This window comes from Phytophthora ramorum (assembly GCF_020800215.1).
Source record: "Phytophthora ramorum isolate Pr-102 chromosome Unknown Phyram_PR-102_s0015, whole genome shotgun sequence".
NCBI classification, from domain to species: Eukaryota; Oomycota; class Peronosporomycetes; order Peronosporales; family Peronosporaceae; genus Phytophthora; species Phytophthora ramorum.
Window position 1 is genome coordinate 509,587 of NW_027150661.1, and position 17,304 is coordinate 526,890.

Consider the following 17,304-nt stretch of genomic DNA (forward strand, 5'->3'; position numbering starts at 1 on the left):
CAGAGCAAGGAATAAAGGTGGGCAATCGCGTGGGCGTCGACGTGTGTGTCTCTCAACTAGTTCAGGACGATCCCTGCAAAGAGTGCATCAACGGCACGGACGTCTACTGCCTCCACCGTGTGGACACATATCATTCCAAGTACTGCAATACGAACGGCGCCATCGCGTACCACCTGGGCATCCAGTTTGTCAAAGTCATGGGCCATTGTGGCATTCTTGCACTCGTCAAACAAGGAGCAGGAAATTGGTGGCCAAGACCGTCGATGTCCATGTGGTCGCCAGGGTTGATCAAAGACGAGCGTCTTCGCCTTGCTGTCGGGTTATCCAACTCTGTAGTCGCCTTCATCAGTGGCGTTCAGAGCATTCAGATCGAAGTAAACAGCGAGGTTGTGGCGGCGGTACCCATCATACCCAAAACCGTCATTAATGGCAACGAGTCAAGCTCTGAGAGCTTGTTTTGGTGCACGGTAACAAGCTGATGGAGCACTTCGGCACAGCTGCGTGTAGTAAGATTTGGAGGCAGTATGTGCAGATCAAACAGAAATTGGAGAACTCGGTTCAAAACGGCCGTGGGAGAACCGAAAGGTCCGGAGCAGTTGATGCTTGGGGGGTCTTAGATACAGGCAAGGCGTTCAGCACCTTGACATCGTTCGTGCTGGACTTGACTTCGATTCCTCCCGGCACACACACTGTTGAAGGCGATTTCAGTACCTCAAAGGGGTGAAAAGCTCATACCGTGGCTCACTGAGCAATTATGCACTGGAGCCGCAGCTTCAAGCGAGGCAGTTCTTTTGCGTAGTTCCTCTCGCCGACGAGGTCGCCAGCGCAGTCGTTTCGCATTAGTAAAATTAAGTGTCAGTTATTGTGAAGAAATGTACATGTATTCTAGTCATGGAGGCGTGACTAATGCGATGCAGAGCGCTGACTTCGCAACATATGCGCTGGTTCGGGACGGGATAGTAGCGAACTCAGTCAAAATCGTAGCCCTAGGTCGCATTTTGCTGCTCATCGTCACACACACATACGTAAGGGCACACGATAAATAATACTACAGTAGTACTATTTTTTAAACTGTTTGCATCCTACTTTGGAGCTCTCCAAGCGTAGTGATGTGTGCTTCCAAGTTTTTCAAGTGTGTGCGTCTCTAATACTCTGAGCGTGCAAATTCACCATCATACATGCTTTTATAGGCTCTTAAAAAGTGAACGTATTACTTCGGTACCAAAAATGAATGTGAAGTGACGCAAGCACGTCTACGCGAACGTTTTTCTTCTTAGTATGTCTAGGTGTGGGTTCTCTTGGTCAGCTTGAGTTCTTGTAAAGAGACCGGACTTAATACACTTATTTTCCAGTTCATGTAGAGTTCCCTTAAGACTGGCCGGAACCATTATACTGGAGCGATTCCCGCAGCTATTCTGGGACGCCAAAACATAGGTGTAGCTGGTGCGCACAGATTTAGAAAAGTACGTGCCCACCCACAGCACTTTGTTCCGCATCAGTTTCAGTTTTTCAGTGAGGTACATTGATGTCACTTAGTGGTGCTAACGACTTCCTATGTCCGTTCTAACCATCGCCCCTATGTCGGTAGTTAGCCTTCTCCAGGTCCTAGCTTACGCTTCCCCGTTACGTGCCGGTGTCCTTACTGACTGTCGGCCACGACGTCCGCTTGCGCCGCGTTGTCCTCGTGTGTTTTCCATTGTATCATGTCTCCATCTAGATGGCAGAGTACCTTCCTCCATTGCCCTGAATCGGTGCCCGTGTCAGCCGTGTACTGTTGTACGCTCGTTCTGCTTTCGAGCGCTGTGTTTGTCAGCTCCATCGCCATACGGTTGGCTTCTTTGGCGTGGTGTAGCCATTCTACTTCCCGGAGCCGATCCACGATGCGCCGACTCCTCCAGTAGATTTGTGTTAGATGCCGTGCCTTTGGGGGCTTGCGTTGTCGATGCTGTGCAATCAGCATCTTGTTCGTGCTCACCACCCATAGCGGCCAGTACCGCGTCTTCTCGCACGCCTTGAGTCCCATGAGGAGCCCTAGGTGTTCCGCTTCCGTGGTCGTCGGTGAAGAGCTGTCGTAGGACATGTGCCCGCTCCAGTTGGCCCCGCTCGATATGTCATTACAGCTGACAATGATCGCCCCGCACTTTGTTCCGCATCCATAGCAATAGAGTTACGAGGGCAACGACGAGATTATTATGCTCATTCTGATGCTTGCACTCACCGCCGAAGCCCAGGGAGAGGCGTGATCGTTAGCGCGGCCAATACTACCTCGCGAGAGCCGACCTCCACCCCGAGCCATGATATGAAACGGCATGGGAGGCGATTTACGGTGCTGGAAATGGCAGAGCATTTATCACTACGACCGGATTTGATGTTAGCTGCTTTCACTACTTGCTTTCGCTCTTTGAACTCAGGTACGGTGCAAACAGGCAACGGCATGAGTTGTCACCTTCATTTTCACCTAACGCTAGAGGAGCGTGGGATGCTGTCGAGTGGCTGTCCTCTTCATTGCTCAAAGCTCTTTCTTCGCCAACGTCGTTCTCCATAGACACCTTTTCTTCGATCCGGCGCTGGATCTGACGGGCCACCCGGACATTTTCAGGGCACCTTGGATCCCCCGTTGACTTCTTGACGTTTAGTAACGCTTGAAATGTCTTCTTGAGCGACACCAGTTCGCGCTCTGCGCGGTTGGTTTCAACCGCGTAGTCTTCATAGCTGTGTCGCACTGACTCCCATTCATTCGCGCCCGTCGGCAGAACATCACCAATGAATTCCAGGAGGGCGTCCACATCGTGGGGGCTGTAATTCTCGACACTGCGACCTTCCCGCGCCTTGTCATGATGCTTGTGGTTGGTGATAACAGCTCAAAGGCTTGAATAGGTTCTTCTACGCGCCTCCAAGTTGAGAATTCCCAGCTCCTGCTCGCTCCGCTGCTGTCGCCCGGCCTCTGTGTCCTCCTCCGCATCCGTGGTGGGCAGTCTGGAGTCTTGAGCTTGATGCGGGACAGACCTTGATGCGGAAAAAGAGTGTGGCTTGTTAGTTGAAGTTATTAAGATTGACAGGTAGAGCGCTTAATTGAGTTCATATTATCCATGTTCGCAGGTTTATTCTGCCAAAACCCAGATCCATGATCTGAAAGAAGGGGGGGGGGGGCTCTTTCAGACTTTAAACACTTACGGTGGTAAGGTGGCCTTCTATTTGATGTTTATGTGTTTTTTCCTATAGAAGATCAGACTTTAAACACTTGAAGAATAAAACGGTTTTTCTATGTATGTGGTAGGGCAAATCATGGATCTGAACCAGTTCAAAAGGCTGCGGGAATCGCTCCACTAATTCAACTAATAATTTTGTGTATTGCCCAACAATTGCATTTTCCAATGCCATGTCGCCCTTGCAGCAACTGGTTACTGTTTCGGATCCAATCCAAGCCCGGCGGACGGTGAAGCAAATCATACCAGCCCCCATTGATGCTCGTAAAATGCTGCGTTTCAGTCTGGCGTATGGGTGCTAAAGGCAGCGACGAGCAGGCAGAAACGATATTTTCCGGATCGCACGGATTTAGGAAACCAACGCGCCACTCAAGCGTAACGGACGAGGTAGGAGGCAAGTGGAGAAGAAGTTCACTTGAGAATTAGAGCTCCTGCGACGAACCCGCCACTCCACACCCAAAAACCGGGCTAAATTCGTTGTATTCTCCCACGTAGAGCGATACTAAGGAAATTGATTAAGGCGTGCATTGGAGGCTATCCTCTAGGCCACGAAGTATTTCCATCGCGCATTCTTCGACTTGCCACGTTCAGCCAAAACTTCCAGTGAAGCACGTTCGATACACTGCAAGCAAATGCTGGGATCGAAGGCAGAAAACGTCATCCGTATTCGGATCGTTGAGGACGGCAATGCCCAGGAAAAGACCCAAGAGATGCAGCTCTCTAGTGCTCACCAGGAATCTCCGGAGGATAAGGTTCTTCAAACTCGCTCGTCACCTGCCGCGAAGGTCCTGTTCCTCGACGGTATCCGCGGCGCCGCCGTCATATTTGTCGTCACGCAGCACACCAGGTACATGCACGACATCTTCATGGGCGCCGTCGGCGTCGACGCCTTCTTCGTGCTCTCCTCCTTTCTGCTCACCATGATCTTCATGAAGAAGAGCATCAAGATGTTCGCGGAGAAGGTGTCCTACCGCAAGTGGGGGTACACGCTAGCCGACTACTTCTCCAAGCGATTCTTCCGAGTGTACCCGCTCTTCGCGTTGGTGGCCATCTCCCTGTGGCTCATGCCGTTCGAGTACAAGAACCGATACTATAAGGTGAGTCAACCCGAAGACTTCAACCTGTTCCAGACGCTCACTTTTCATCCGGAACACCGACACTTCTTGATGTGGACGCTGCCTCTGGAGATCTCGTACTACTTCATCCTGCCGGCGTTCGTGCTAGCCGTGCTCAAGCTCGGTCGTTTCTGGTGGATGTCCTTCGTTCCGCTGTACGTCTGGGTGATCCACGAAGGCCTGTACACAACGCGAAACAACTACTACAAACAGCCTCTGAGTATGCACCTGCCGACGTTCATCGCGGGCTCCATGGCCGCTGTCATCTTCGTGAAGCTTGACGCGTGGATCAAAGCCACCGGGTTCAAGTTCTGCACAATGCACATCGTTGGACTTCGTATCATCGAGGCTGTCTTGATCGCAGCCTACCTCAGCGTCGTCTTCCGCGGTCTCTTCTTTGACTGGTTGGGCATACCGCTGCCACCTGCCACCAGCTACATCATGCCGTTCACGAGCGTGAAGCTGTCGCTGCTCATCGTGGTGGAGATGATCCTGCCGTCCACAGTATCGCAGGTCTTCGAGTGGGTCGTGCTGCGCTACATGGGCAAGATCAGTTTCTCCGTCTATCTGCTGCATGTGTTCGTGATTTACACGCCACCGATTGAGGAGGAGACGAACTACTACGACAAGACGTTTTCCGTGTTCGGTCTGGTGATTCTGTTGGCGACGGCGTCGTACTATTTGGTGGAGTACCCGTCGCAGTTACTAGCCCAGCGGCTGTCGATTGTGTTTACACGACTTGCATCGTATGAACACAAGAAAATCTTGGAGCACAGCGATACTGAGACGGATGAATCATCTGAATCAGATAATGTGAAGTTGTCTGTGAGCCCGGAGCGTCAGCCTCGAACTGAAAAGGGGCTTGTAAAATAGTTTAACCGTTGTATGTACGTTGGTAGTTTGGCACGCTGTGGTTTCTACCGTACCAGTATTACTACTAGTGTTACGTGGTGACAAAGATTTCTACGTGAACAAACCATCCATTGATGATAGCCTAACTGCGGTGACCCACACAAGGCTAATCGTCGAAGATCAGCAGAAGCTCCACCGGGAGCAAGCTGGAGTCCTTTGTGAGCACGACATCGAACCGCTCCAGATACTGGTCCAGCTTTTCCTCTGCGTCGTCGTTAAGGAAGCCGATGCGCACAATCTCGTCCTCCTCAAAGTCCAGCCCGTATGCCACCGATGCGAAGGCTAACATGTAGGTGGATATGAGACCGTGCGCGTCCCATGCATCAAAGCCTCACTTCATTTCGTAGGACACACACTATTACGATGCACTGATCTGCCTCCTGCGCTATGATCACTTGCTCCTACATCACCACAGTCGACGCTCATCACGGCAGTTGCAACTTGCAACTTGCAACTTGCAAGTGGTGCTCGCCACGTTGACACTTAGTGCACGCCTCGGAAGAGCAGCAGCTCGGCCAGCTCCTGTTTGCCAGACACGTGGTCGGGCTCGCCCGCCTCCTGGGCGTAGGCCGCCAGCTCCTGCAGCGTGGCTTTGCCGTCCTCGATGCGCTCGCCCAGCGCGCTCTTCCACGAGGCGTAGCGCTGCTGCCGCAGCTGATGCAGCTCGTTCTTGTCCAGCAGCTTGGCCGCCTGGCGCAGGCCGCGCGCAAAGCAGTCCATGGAGCCGACGTGCGCGATGAAGAGGTCCTCGAGATCCGTGGACTCGCGACGCACCTTGGCGTCGAAGTTGAGGCCTCCAGGCGCGAGGCCGCCCATCTCGACGATCTTGTTCATCACGAGCACGGCCTTCCTCTCGTCCATGAGGAACTGGTCCGTGTCCCAGCCCACGAGCGGGTCTCCCGTGTTGCAGTCCACAGAGCCCAGCATGTCGTAGCTCGCGGCGTAGTAGATGTCGTGTTCGTAGTCGTGGCCCGCGAGCGTCGTGTGGTTGGGCTCGATGTTGAGCTTGAAGTCGCGCTGCAGCCCGTAGCTGTACAGAAAGGCCAGGACCGTGGCGGCGTCGTAGTCGTACTGGTGCTTCATGGGCTCGCGCGGCTTGGGCTCGATGAGGAACTGGAACGTCGCGCCCAGCTCCTTCTTGTACGCCACCACGAGCTTGAAGAAGGCCGCCATGTGGTCCAGCTCCGCCTTCATGTCCGTGTTCAGGATGCTCTGGAAGCCCTCGCGGCCGCCCCAGAACACAAAGTTCTGCCCGCCCAGCTTGAGCGTCACCTCCATCGCTTTCTTCACGCGCGCCGCCGCATGCGCAAACACCTTCATGTCGGGGTTCGTGCTGGCGCCGTTCATGAAGCGCCGGTGCCCGAACAGGTTCGTCGTGCCCCACAGACACTTGACGCCCGTCTGGTTCTGCTTGTCCAGCAGGTAGTCCGAGATCTCGTCCAGCAGACTCTGCGACTCCGTAAGGTCCGCGCCCTCCGAGATCAGGTCCACGTCGTGGAACGTGTAAAACTTGACGCCCAGCTTGGTGAACATCTCGAACGCCGCGTCGGCCTTGCACTTGGCGGCCTCCAGCAGGCGCTCACGGGGCGACAGGTTGGCACTCTCTAGCGCCTCGTTCCAGCTGCGGTTCGTGTACGTCTCGCCGCCGAACGGGTCGTCGCCCGTGTTGCCGAACGTGTGCCAGTAGCACACGGCGAAGCGGCACCACTCCTCCATGGTCTTGCCCAAGATCACCTCGGACGCGTTGTACTCGCGGTAAGCGAGCGCGCTCTTGGCGTTCTGGCCCTCGAACGTCACCTTGGGCACGTTGGGGAAGTACTCTTTCACTTGGTGCTGCACCATCTTCGAGTGACTTGGCTTGGGTCGGTTTACTGGACGAGTCCTTGGGTGCTCGCTGAGGCGCTTGGGTGGTGCTCGGCGAATTTACGAATGAGCAGAGGCACAGAGGTGAGATTTTGACTAACTGGCAACTTCAACGTCTGCTCAGATGGTCATCAGTTTGGGGTCGTTGAAGCTGGCGGCCAAGATACCGACCCCGAAGAGCATGCTACAGCACAGCAGTGTACAGGTAGCTGCACGGAAGTTACATGTAGTAGGCGTCGTCAACGCGGTCTGAATTGACTGGGCTTGGCGGTCACAAGGTGCTGTAGATGCCCAGTTGGTTCGGCTGCTCGTGATTGTGCTTGACTTTGATAATCATGTCGAGGATGCAATGACCAGCAAATGATTGCGACGGCCACTCTCAACATTGGCACGGGGGTGGTGACTTCATGTTCTAACTAAACAGCAAAGGTGGTTGAAGTTGAATAGCATGCTGCTGCGTTCTCTTGCCTGTCTTTGGCGAACCTTCAGTAGTATGGCGCTGTCCATCGTCGAGATGTGTTAGTGAAAATCTCAACCTTCATTACTAGTCTGCTGCAAATTTCTACCACAGTGCAATCTTTGGCGAAAGCCCTTTCGATAGCAGCTTCGCTGGCTACGAGCATGTTCGTGGTTGGACAGTTATGACCATTTCAAAATGTGTATCCATGTTGAAGCGCCTAAAACGTCTACTATACGTCCAAATCTACAGACCCTCAATCTCATCGACTTACGCTTTCTCTTGGCCGTTCAAATGAATGCCCACCACCACTCTACGACTCCAGAACTCCTCCAGAACTCCTCCAGAACTCTTCCAGGAGACCTCTATGCGACGGACTGTACCTCCTAATACTTTGCCTTGGAGTGGCCGTTGCTCTTTGCGTTTACGACAATTGTCTCAACGCTAGACACGTGCAATGCGAGCTCGTCGGCTACACAGACATCGTGCGGTTCGCGCGAGTGCTCCTTCCTAAGGCAAGGAGTCGAGTGTTAGACGTTATGAAGTAACTGTAGCACGTTTAACATTGCCGATAATGGTGGACGTTGATTTTGGGGGGACTAATTTTGGGTGAGGGTCGATATGTAGAAGACCAATAGCTTTGTGGTTTGTTGTCCGCGATCTGCAGAGACTCTGTCTCTCTGCATGCTCTATTGTGTAGGAGTCGTTGGCTCGCATCACTGCGTGCGTGCATTGTAGCTGATCAATTGATTATTATAATAACCGGAGTGCACGAAGAGACGAGTGCAGCTGCAATTATAATACTTTCGAATCGCAGCGGGCCGGCACATTAGCATTAAATAAATAAGATTGTGATACCGGTACAAACAAAAGCCAACGTTTGCTCATGCAAAAAAAAAAAATAAACATCAAATACTAGTAGAAGGCCACCTTACCACCACGTTTGCTCATGCAACAGGAGTCATAATGCAAATGCATATACTGCACATTGAATCAAACAGTGAGGGGCTCGGGGCCTAGCCTTCGGATTCATGCGCAAGTTTCAGGCAGATAAAGTACGACCGCCGACGTGAAAACCAAATGCATATACCTTTGGATGCCGGTGGCACTAAAGTACTTCAAAGTGTATTACACTTTATATAGAGTTTCCGCCCCTACATTGTACTAGTACATGTAATGCGTAAGAGCTGGCTACCACGCGTGCGTACAGACTGCCACTGGCAGTCTGCCAGTGGCCTACTGGCAGTACGATCTTACGAAGCCGTACCTATTTGATCAGAAAACAAGCAACAGTTTTTTGTTTTTACATAAAAACATGGTTAGAGTCGTTTTAGGATTTGAATTTCAGACCAGCTCCCACCACGACACACGAGCATCCACCTCACACTGCACAACAATCTGGCATGGGCAAGGGGCGCTTCACCCGTAGTCCGTTCGGCGAGCTGCAACTATCGGATGCTGATAAGATTTCTCTCAAGGACTTCGCCTGCAACTTCTTCGAAACCCAGCTCATCAAATACGAAGAGTTTATCGCCGACGGTTGTCCGAAAGTCAACGGGCGGGAGTGGAAAAAGCTGAAGTCGACGGAAGGCACGCTTGTGTACGTCGAGCGCAAGCCAACTACTGAGTACCCGGCGCTGCTAATGACCGGCACCACGTGGGGCACAGTGGACGATTGTATGTTTGGGGCTGTGGCGCCGACGATCGAGTCGATGCGTATTAAGGCCGCGTACGTCAACGATATGAACGGTGGGTCCGTGCTAGCGGTTCTCGAGAAACCGACAGTAGATGAGCCCTTCCGATCATTGACAGTCAGGTGGATTGAAATGGATCTTCCCTTTGCTTCCACGCCCTTCGTCAAGAAACGCGACTACGTCTTCGTCGAGTACATGAATACCGTGCAGCTATCCAACGGAGAGCGCATCGGTTGCCAAATCTACCACTCGGTCAGTTTCCCGCAAACAAACGAGCTTCCTGGTCGAACACGAGCAAACATGACAGTGTGCGGCATCTTCCGACAGATTGGCCCTGATCTTGTCGAGGCGTACGGTTCGGGTATCATGGATCCTTCAGGGTCACTGGTCAAGAAGCTTGTGGTACCTGGGATGGCGACAGGCTATCTTACGACCCTCAAGTATGCACACTGCAGTGAGATGAAGAAGATCACGTGGCTGCTGCGGAAGCGCCACGCCGAGTTGAAGGAATCAGGCGACTCCAACCGACCGCCCATCTGCGTAACATGCACTGCCTCCGTCAAGGACGACGGTCGCAAAACCAAAGCGAAAGCATGCAAGTTGTGCGGTGGGTACGTATGCAGTTCATGCCGGATCCAGCGCAAGTTGGCGGTTATCGGCATTGGTGGCTTCCTAGAGAAGCACAAGGTGAGGTTTTGTGGTAGCTGTCTGCAGCAAGTCAGAATGTCGAGTCCGTTGGAAATCGCGAAGGAGTATGCCTCGGGCTCTGTTAACCAAACGATCTCGTATGTCAACGTCGTTTCATCGCTATCCAGCTCGATGTCCGAGTGACAGCAAGCTAAACTAGACGCCGTTTTGCTGTCTTTTTAACGACGTCTCCTGTGAGAACTGCTGATGTATTCAAGTGAAAGATGCTAAACGGTTAAATTGGTGAAGCTTTCAACGCGATCCGGTGCGCGCTAGCTATTAGCTTAATAGGCATTTGTGTGACTAAAGTGAGCGATCTTTGGGGTGATAGGACAGGTACAGGGAATCCGTCATTGCAATGCTGAACGGGAACTCGAATTACTGGTTACAGATTCTAGCTGACATGGCTATTACGCATTGATTACTGTTTTGCTTTCTTACAATCTTACACCGGATGCTCTGAGGTTTTACCGGTACTCATCTCACGAGACCACTATTGAACTGGTGGCTACTCATATCACTTCCAAAGTTTGGAGCTTGATCCCGTCGCAGTTGTGTTTGGAAGGCTGGCCTCAGCGGAAAGATCCCCACCAGCAACATCAATTCAATGACTGTACAGCAAAACACGGACATCGTCCGTATTGAAATGGTCGAAGACGTCAGTGTATTGAAAGACGCTTCGCTTCAGGGAAGGAACGCAGAGTTGAGGGGCTCCGATGGAAACCAGGGACTTCCACGCAGCAATCTAACTGAACCTCGCTTGTCACCTGCCGCGAAGGTCCTGTTCCTCGACGGTATCCGCGGCGCCGCCGTCATATTTGTCGTCACGCAGCACACCAGGTACATGCACGACATTTACATGGGCGCCGTCGGCGTCGACGCCTTCTTCGTGCTCTCCTCCTTTCTGCTCACCATGATCTTCATGAAGAAGAGCATCAAGATGTTCGCGGAGAAGGTGTCCTACCGCGAGTGGGGGTACACGCTAGCCGACTACTTCTCCAAGCGATTCTTCCGAGTGTACCCGCTCTTCGCGTTGGTGGCCATCTCGCTGTGGCTCATGCCGTTCGAGTACAAGAACCGATACTATAAGGTGAAGCAGCCCGAAGACTTCAACCTGTTCCAGACGCTCACTTTTCATCCGGAACACCGACACTTCTTGATGTGGACGCTGCCTCTGGAAATCTCGTACTACTTCATCCTGCCGGCGTTCGTGCTAGCCGTGCTCAAGCTCGGTCGTTTCTGGTGGATGTCCTTCGTTCCGCTGTACGTCTGGGTGATCCACGAAGGCCTGTACACAACGCGAAACAACTACTACAAACAGCCTCTGAGTATGCACCTGCCGACGTTCATCGCGGGCTCCATGGCCGCTGTCATCTTCGTGAAGCTTGACGCGTGGATCAAATCCACCGGGTTCAAGTTCCGCACAATGCACGTCGTCGGACTTCGTATCATCGAGGCTGTCTTGATCGCAGCCTACCTCAGCGTCGTCTTCCGCGGTCTCTTCTTTGACTGGTTGGGCATACCGCTGCCACCTGCCACCAGCTACATCATGCCGTTCACGAGCGTGAAGCTGTCGCTGCTCATCGTGGTGGAGATGATCCTGCCGTCCACAGTATCGCAGGTCTTCGAGTGGGTCGTGCTGCGCTACATGGGCAAGATCAGTTTCTCCGTCTATCTGCTGCATGTGTTCGTGATTTACACGCCATCGATTGAGGAGGAGACGAACTACTACGACAAGACGTTTTCCGTGTTCGGTCTGGTGATTCTGTTGGCGACGGCGTCGTACTATTTGGTGGAGTACCCGTCCCAGTTACTTGCGCGTCGATTATCACGTAAATTCGCCGGGCTCGCATCGTACAGTCATGAGAAGATATCAGAAACAACCAAGTCATCAGTCAGCCTGACACCATTGGATGGAGAGAGTAGCGACGCCATACCATCACAAGACTTGTCTGTCCAGCCCGCAAGTTGAAAGCGGTTCGCGTAGTATTTGTAGAGCCAAAGTATTGTTTTCATTATACCAAATTCGTGGTTTTTGCTGGGCTCGACGCCGTCAAAATCTGCACTTTGATCTGGAGGAGCAGAAGTTCTACAAGTAACAAACTAGAACCTTTCGTACGTACCATGTCGAAACGATGACGTTAGGTGTCTAATTTCTCCTCAGACGCCTGGTTGGAGAAGCCGATAAGCTTACGAACGATCTCATCGTTCTTGAAGTCCAGCCCATTGGCCATTACATCGCAAAAGATTGCACTGCTCTTCGATCTGGCATTTCTTCCAAAAGCCTGTTCCGATCATTGTGCCTTCAGACTCTGCATACGCTGTAGCAACGACAATGAAGGGCAGTATGAGTTACCCCTGCAAAGTCAAGTTTGGTTGATCGAGTATTTCTTTGTCCCGTTCCGCTGAATCCGCCATTTTTCATCATGTTGAGATAACATGAATTTAGAGGGCCTTGGTGTACTCCTTGTTCAGTACGGCGTGGATCACGGTTTTCTCGCGAAACACAGGTACTCTGTTTTTTACCTCCATCATAAATAGTACTTCGAAGTACTTTAGTACTAGTACTCAGTATGATATCGACATTCACTGTCGAGAAAATGGCGTGGCGTCAGCTTTTCGCGTCTCGCTCGGGGTTCCTGCCGCTGTGTGCAGCTACGGGCGGGTCGCTCTGGGCGTCTCGCTCTTTTTCTCGTTGCTCTGGGACCGATGTGTCACTTGCAGAGCCCTCCATCCAAGCTCATTCCTACAGCGATGGCCACCAACGTCGTGCCCCTCGAATGATTATCGGAGATCCTGGTAATCATTCTACTACATAATATAATAGCCCAGTGGCATACAAATACACTAACCTTTGTCTATACTCGCAGATGGCTTCGCTCGGAAGATGAGGAAGTTCACAGAGGACGGGCCGGGCCAATTGCTGGTGATCGCCGACTTCGATCGGACTTTGACGCCGTACTACAAGCAGCGGAGTGGCTCCAAGGCCCCATTGGAACAGGAGAACAGCAGCCACGGACTGCTCATGACCAGCAGTGTACTGCAACCACAGGTGTGTGCTGGAGAACAGGAGCTGTTTGCAAGGTTCTACCCGGTGGAAATGTCCCCGACGCTCTCGGCAGAGGAGAAGCTGCCGTTCATGGAGCAGTGGTGGAACAGTGCCCATGCACTGCTCGTTGAGTACAAGTTGACAAAGGAACAGGTGGACGAAGCAGTGGCTCTTGGCTCGTTGAGCTTTCGTCAGGGCTTCCACCCGCTCTTGAAGCTGCTGCACGACCAGCAAGTGCCCACGCTCATCTTCTCTGCTGGACTTTACGACGTCATTCACGCGGCGTTGGAGCAGGAGTTCGCTGCGGAACGCAAACGCAATGGAAATGCTAAGGGTGAAAAACCCAGTAACGATAGTCAAGTGTTCACGCCTAGCAACGTGCACGTCGTGTCCAACATGATGCGGTTCGACGCCCAGGGGCTCCTTGAAGGCTTCGACGGGGCGCTGATCCACTCGCTGAACAAGACTGCGCGCGTGCTGCTCGACTCCCTGTTCTGGAAAGATTCCCATCTTGAAAAGCGTCGTAATGTGCTGCTACTGGGAGACTCGAGGGGCGACGTCCGCATGTCTGAAGGCTTGGACGCTGAAGAGGTCATTCGCGTCGGCTTCCTCAACGTGCACGTGGACGAGTCGCTGGACGAGTATCTCGATCTGTTTGACGTCGTCTTCACCCACGACGCGAGTCTCGCCCCAGTGCAGATGCTCGTCGATCAGATTGCGGCGGGCAAGTAGATCGCAGCAAGTTGAAGTCAAGTGTTGGCATCTGCAAACAAAATGTTTTCAACATCTCTTCTTCAAGCAACGTTAACAAACAAATTAAGTTGCGCTACAGTTGCTGGGAACAACGCGATCCTCCCTCAACACTAAAGATCAATTGACCATGTCGGCGAATCTCGAGGCTCTAGATAAGGAGGCGCAGGTGCTGCGCGCTGCCATTGACGGCAACCGCGTGGCCGAGGCGACGCAGTTGCTTGCGCAACTCAAGGTGCGTGCAAGCCCTGCGTGTTTTCGTCCGCTACGATGCGAAAGACTGACTTTTTGTGTCATCTTGGGCTCGACCTCGTAGATGGCGCTGACGACGCTTCCTGCGCTGCCTCCGTGCGGCGTGGACTCCCCCACGGCCAAGCAAGAGCTTCAGCTTGCACGTACGTGAGTTTTGTGGGTATCCGCAGCTTCAGATCCCTAATATTCACCCCATTCTCTTTGTATCGGTCCCGCAGGCCACGTGCTGGAAAGCGCGACGCTGCTGAGCATCCTGCGTGAGGACATGACGGCCTTCGAGCGCAGCATGATCCAGCTCAAGGTCTACTACAACAGCGGCCTGGAGCCGTCGCCGCTGCACTCGCCGATCCTGGGCACGAGGCTGCTGCAGCTGCTGGTAGAGAACCGCATGGCCGAATTCCACAACGAGCTGGAGCTGCTACCCGAGCAGAGCCGCCAGGACCCCAACATCGCCTTCGCGGTCAAGCTGGAGCAGTACCTCATGGAGGGCACGTACAACAAGGTGCTGGAGGCGCGCACCAACGTGCCCAACCCGTTCTTCCGCTTTTTCCTCTCACAGCTGCTGCAGACCGTGCGCGAGAACATCGCAGACTGCGCCGAGGTGGCCTACCAGTGCCTCACGCTGGCAGATGCACAGCAGATGCTCATCTTCGACTCGGCGACTGAGCTTGGCACCTACATCCAGGAGGAGAAGCCAGAGTGGGTCGTGCGCGAAGGCCGCGTGTGGTTTAAGGCACCGGAGAAGTCCTTGGGTGCTTCGGACATTCCGTCGCTGAGACTAGTTGGCGAGACGCTCGCATACGCCACGGAACTGGACCGTATCGTATAGAGAGGAGCTGAAAAGGGCACGGCAAGGATCAGGGAGCGCACTCAACAGCCAGGAAACAGTAGCCATGTGGCCGCAGCATCAATCTCCGAACAGGTGACCTTGACTCATTCATTCTGCAATTTGTACTTCTTTGATTCGTAACTCACTCGAGTAGCGCCGTCACGAGCTGTTGCCGCGAAACAGGAGAAGCGTACTTATACTCGACTCGCAACTCGCTTCCACTCATTTGTGTCATTCTTTGATGCACTTACTGGTATACGTACTGTTTCACTGCCTTCGTCCGCTTCTTGACTGTGGAGCCCGCGCCCAGGACCTTGTCCAGCCACACCTGCGTCTTGGTAGGAAGCGTGGAGCGCGACTCCCACACAGGCACCTCTTGGTTGATCCATTGGATCATGTAAATAATCTCCTTCGCCTGCGTCGTCACGTTGACCACCTCCCTGCGCTCTGAGGCGGTCTTGATCTGATACTGGCACGCGCGCTTGGCACGTTCACGCTCTCGAAACATATCAATGAGTCGCCGCGGGATATTTTCATCGGGCTCCCACGTGAGTTCGTTGTAGCCATCCCACTTGACAAGGTACAAGTCGGTTTCTTTTGGGCGCTGGCCTCCTGCCGTCAGTAGCGCTCGTCCTTCCTTGACGCAGAGAATAGCTTCGACAACGTACACATCCTCTTCGTTCAGGTCGAACATATCGTGGTCATCGTCCGTAGATGAATCCTCCTGTGCCTCCTTGGTCTCTTCCTCCTCCTCCTCTTCTTCCTCCTCGTCCTCCTCCTCGCTATCATCCAGTACAATTGCAGACTTCGAGGAAGCCCCTGCTTTAGCGGGCGTAGCCTTCTTCACAGGTTTAGCCTTCTTCTCGTACGACAAATACTTGGTATCAGCAGTCCCGGTCGTTTCTGTACCTGAAGCCACTTCATCCGCTCTGATCTTGGCCACCACTGCAGCAAACTGCTCCCTAGAGGACTTATACGAAGCAGCAGCACTGCTCGCTGGTGGCTCCGATTCTTTCTGTTCCTCGACCAGTTTCTTTTGCCGTTTTAATGGTTGCCGTCCTGCACGCTTCTTGGCCTTCTGAGGGGGCGGACTATTATCGAGCTCGGGCATAAACTCTGCTTCATCCGAATCGGAGTATCCTCCGCTATACTCCGGCTCCTCCTCTTCTTCTCCCGACTCGTACACCACTTCATCTTCGTCCACATACGCAGCGAACTTCTTCTGCCTGCGACCACGCTCCGCATTCAACAACCGCTTGTTTCGTTGCTCAGACCTCAGTGTGTCGTCCAACGGCCCAGTCAGAAGCGAGCGTTTCCGACTCAACTTCTTGCTCTTCTTCTCTGCCGCTGCTTCGAGCTGCAATTTCGAGAGCAACTCCACGAGCTCAGGCGACGTCCCTGAATCTTTGCCTTTATCCAGCTCCAGCCACCGCACAATAGCCTTATACTTGTTCGAGCCGAACGTCACGTTCTCGCACATGGACAGCTTGTGCAGCTTCTTCAGAATCGATGCGCCGTACGCATCCGGCTGCTCTGATGCCTTTGTCTCGACTGCAGTAGATCCGCTCTCCAGCTTCGGAACTCTCGGCGACGTCGATGTTGACCTCTTCTTGTGGCTCTTCTTCTCCGTTTTGACGCTTGGAGAGCTCTTCCCGTTGCGTGGGGAGGCGGATGTTGTTCCTGAACTGCTGCTCTTGGTCTTGTGCTTGGTCTTCTTCTTCGAGTCCTTCTCTGCCTCCTGCTTCTTCTTGTTCTTCTTCGCTGGGAGCTCCTCGCGCCGTTTAGACTTGTTTTTGGTATTTTCCTTCTCCTTGCGGCGCTGCAGCATGGACTTGCGCCTCTCATAGGCATCAGTGACCTGCACCCACGTGGTGCCGAGCGACTGCGTCTCGGTCTGCAGCTTGAGCGACTCGGGGAGGGGCGGCGCGTCCAGCAACAGCTTGGCCAGCACGTGGTCCATTCCCAGGTGCAGGGTGGCGTAGATCTCCTGCGACATGTTGGCTCGCTCTTTGAATGGGGTGGAAGAGGACGAAGGGCGCGCGGAGAAGCCCTGCAGACGCAGAGGTGGCGAGCAGCTCCGACTGCGCCGTTTGATGAGGGAAATGTATGGAAGCCCCGCGGGATCCGGTAAGTGCGAATGGTGTGGTGCACATGAAAATAAGTGATCGATGCGAAACATGGCTACAGGCAGTTTTTGCAGGACCTTGGCTCAGGTTTTGCGGTGCTGCAGATGCGGCCTTCGTCGTGGAAGGAGAAGGCGGACTTGGCCGAGATAGGGGTGTAGAAGATCTTGTCCGCACCGTGTACGACCACGTGCTCGTCCTCGATGCCTGGTGGCTCCCACGTACCATCGATCTTGGTCTTGTTCAGGTAGACCTGGAACTGCTCCATGCCCTTGTAGCTGCTGTCGCGGTGGCTGGAGAACTGGATGTTGTCGTTCATGAGCTGCAGTGTCTCTTTCGTGCGCTACTTGAGGCGCAGCCCCACGTA

The 17,304-nt window shown here is 53.4% G+C and overlaps 7 protein-coding genes across 7 annotated transcripts; 4 read left to right on the forward strand and 3 right to left on the reverse strand.

Annotated features, from left to right (window-relative positions):
* Nucleotides 1-3,838: 3,838 nt before the first annotated feature.
* On the forward strand, nt 3,839-5,194 carry KRP23_12488 (uncharacterized protein; the record flags this gene model as incomplete). Its single annotated transcript, XM_067883112.1, has 1 exon — nt 3,839-5,194. The coding sequence occupies one exon, from the start codon at nt 3,839-3,841 to the stop codon at nt 5,192-5,194; it is 1,356 nt and encodes a 451-aa protein (XP_067739396.1).
* A 522-nt stretch (nt 5,195-5,716) lies between these two features.
* On the reverse strand, nt 5,717-7,075 carry KRP23_12489 (Xylose isomerase; the record flags this gene model as incomplete). Its single annotated transcript, XM_067883113.1, has 1 exon — nt 5,717-7,075. One exon carries the CDS (start codon nt 7,073-7,075, stop codon nt 5,717-5,719), a length of 1,359 nt encoding a protein of 452 aa, XP_067739397.1.
* A 3,466-nt stretch (nt 7,076-10,541) lies between these two features.
* Nucleotides 10,542-11,906, forward strand: KRP23_12490 (uncharacterized protein; the record flags this gene model as incomplete). Its single annotated transcript, XM_067883114.1, has 1 exon — nt 10,542-11,906. The coding sequence occupies one exon, from the start codon at nt 10,542-10,544 to the stop codon at nt 11,904-11,906; it is 1,365 nt and encodes a 454-aa protein (XP_067739398.1).
* Nucleotides 11,907-12,534: 628 nt separating this feature from the next.
* On the forward strand, nt 12,535-13,715 carry KRP23_12491 (7-methylguanosine phosphate-specific 5'-nucleotidase; the record flags this gene model as incomplete). The annotated part of the gene is made up of 2 exons (XM_067883116.1): nt 12,535-12,733; nt 12,805-13,715. 2 exons carry the CDS (start codon nt 12,535-12,537, stop codon nt 13,713-13,715), a joined length of 1,110 nt encoding a protein of 369 aa, XP_067739399.1.
* Nucleotides 13,716-13,863: 148 nt separating this feature from the next.
* KRP23_12492 (26S proteasome non-ATPase regulatory subunit 8-like protein A) lies at nt 13,864-14,814 on the forward strand (the record flags this gene model as incomplete). The annotated part of the gene is made up of 3 exons (XM_067883117.1): nt 13,864-13,968; nt 14,050-14,128; nt 14,204-14,814. 3 exons carry the CDS (start codon nt 13,864-13,866, stop codon nt 14,812-14,814), a joined length of 795 nt encoding a protein of 264 aa, XP_067739400.1.
* Nucleotides 14,815-15,061: 247 nt separating this feature from the next.
* On the reverse strand, nt 15,062-16,810 carry KRP23_12493 (uncharacterized protein; the record flags this gene model as incomplete). The annotated part of the gene is made up of 1 exon (XM_067883118.1): nt 15,062-16,810. The coding sequence occupies one exon, from the start codon at nt 16,808-16,810 to the stop codon at nt 15,062-15,064; it is 1,749 nt and encodes a 582-aa protein (XP_067739401.1).
* Nucleotides 16,811-16,995: 185 nt separating this feature from the next.
* On the reverse strand, nt 16,996-17,256 carry KRP23_12494 (uncharacterized protein; the record flags this gene model as incomplete). The annotated part of the gene is made up of 1 exon (XM_067883119.1): nt 16,996-17,256. One exon carries the CDS (start codon nt 17,254-17,256, stop codon nt 16,996-16,998), a length of 261 nt encoding a protein of 86 aa, XP_067739402.1.
* Between the last annotated feature and the right edge of the window lie 48 nt (nt 17,257-17,304).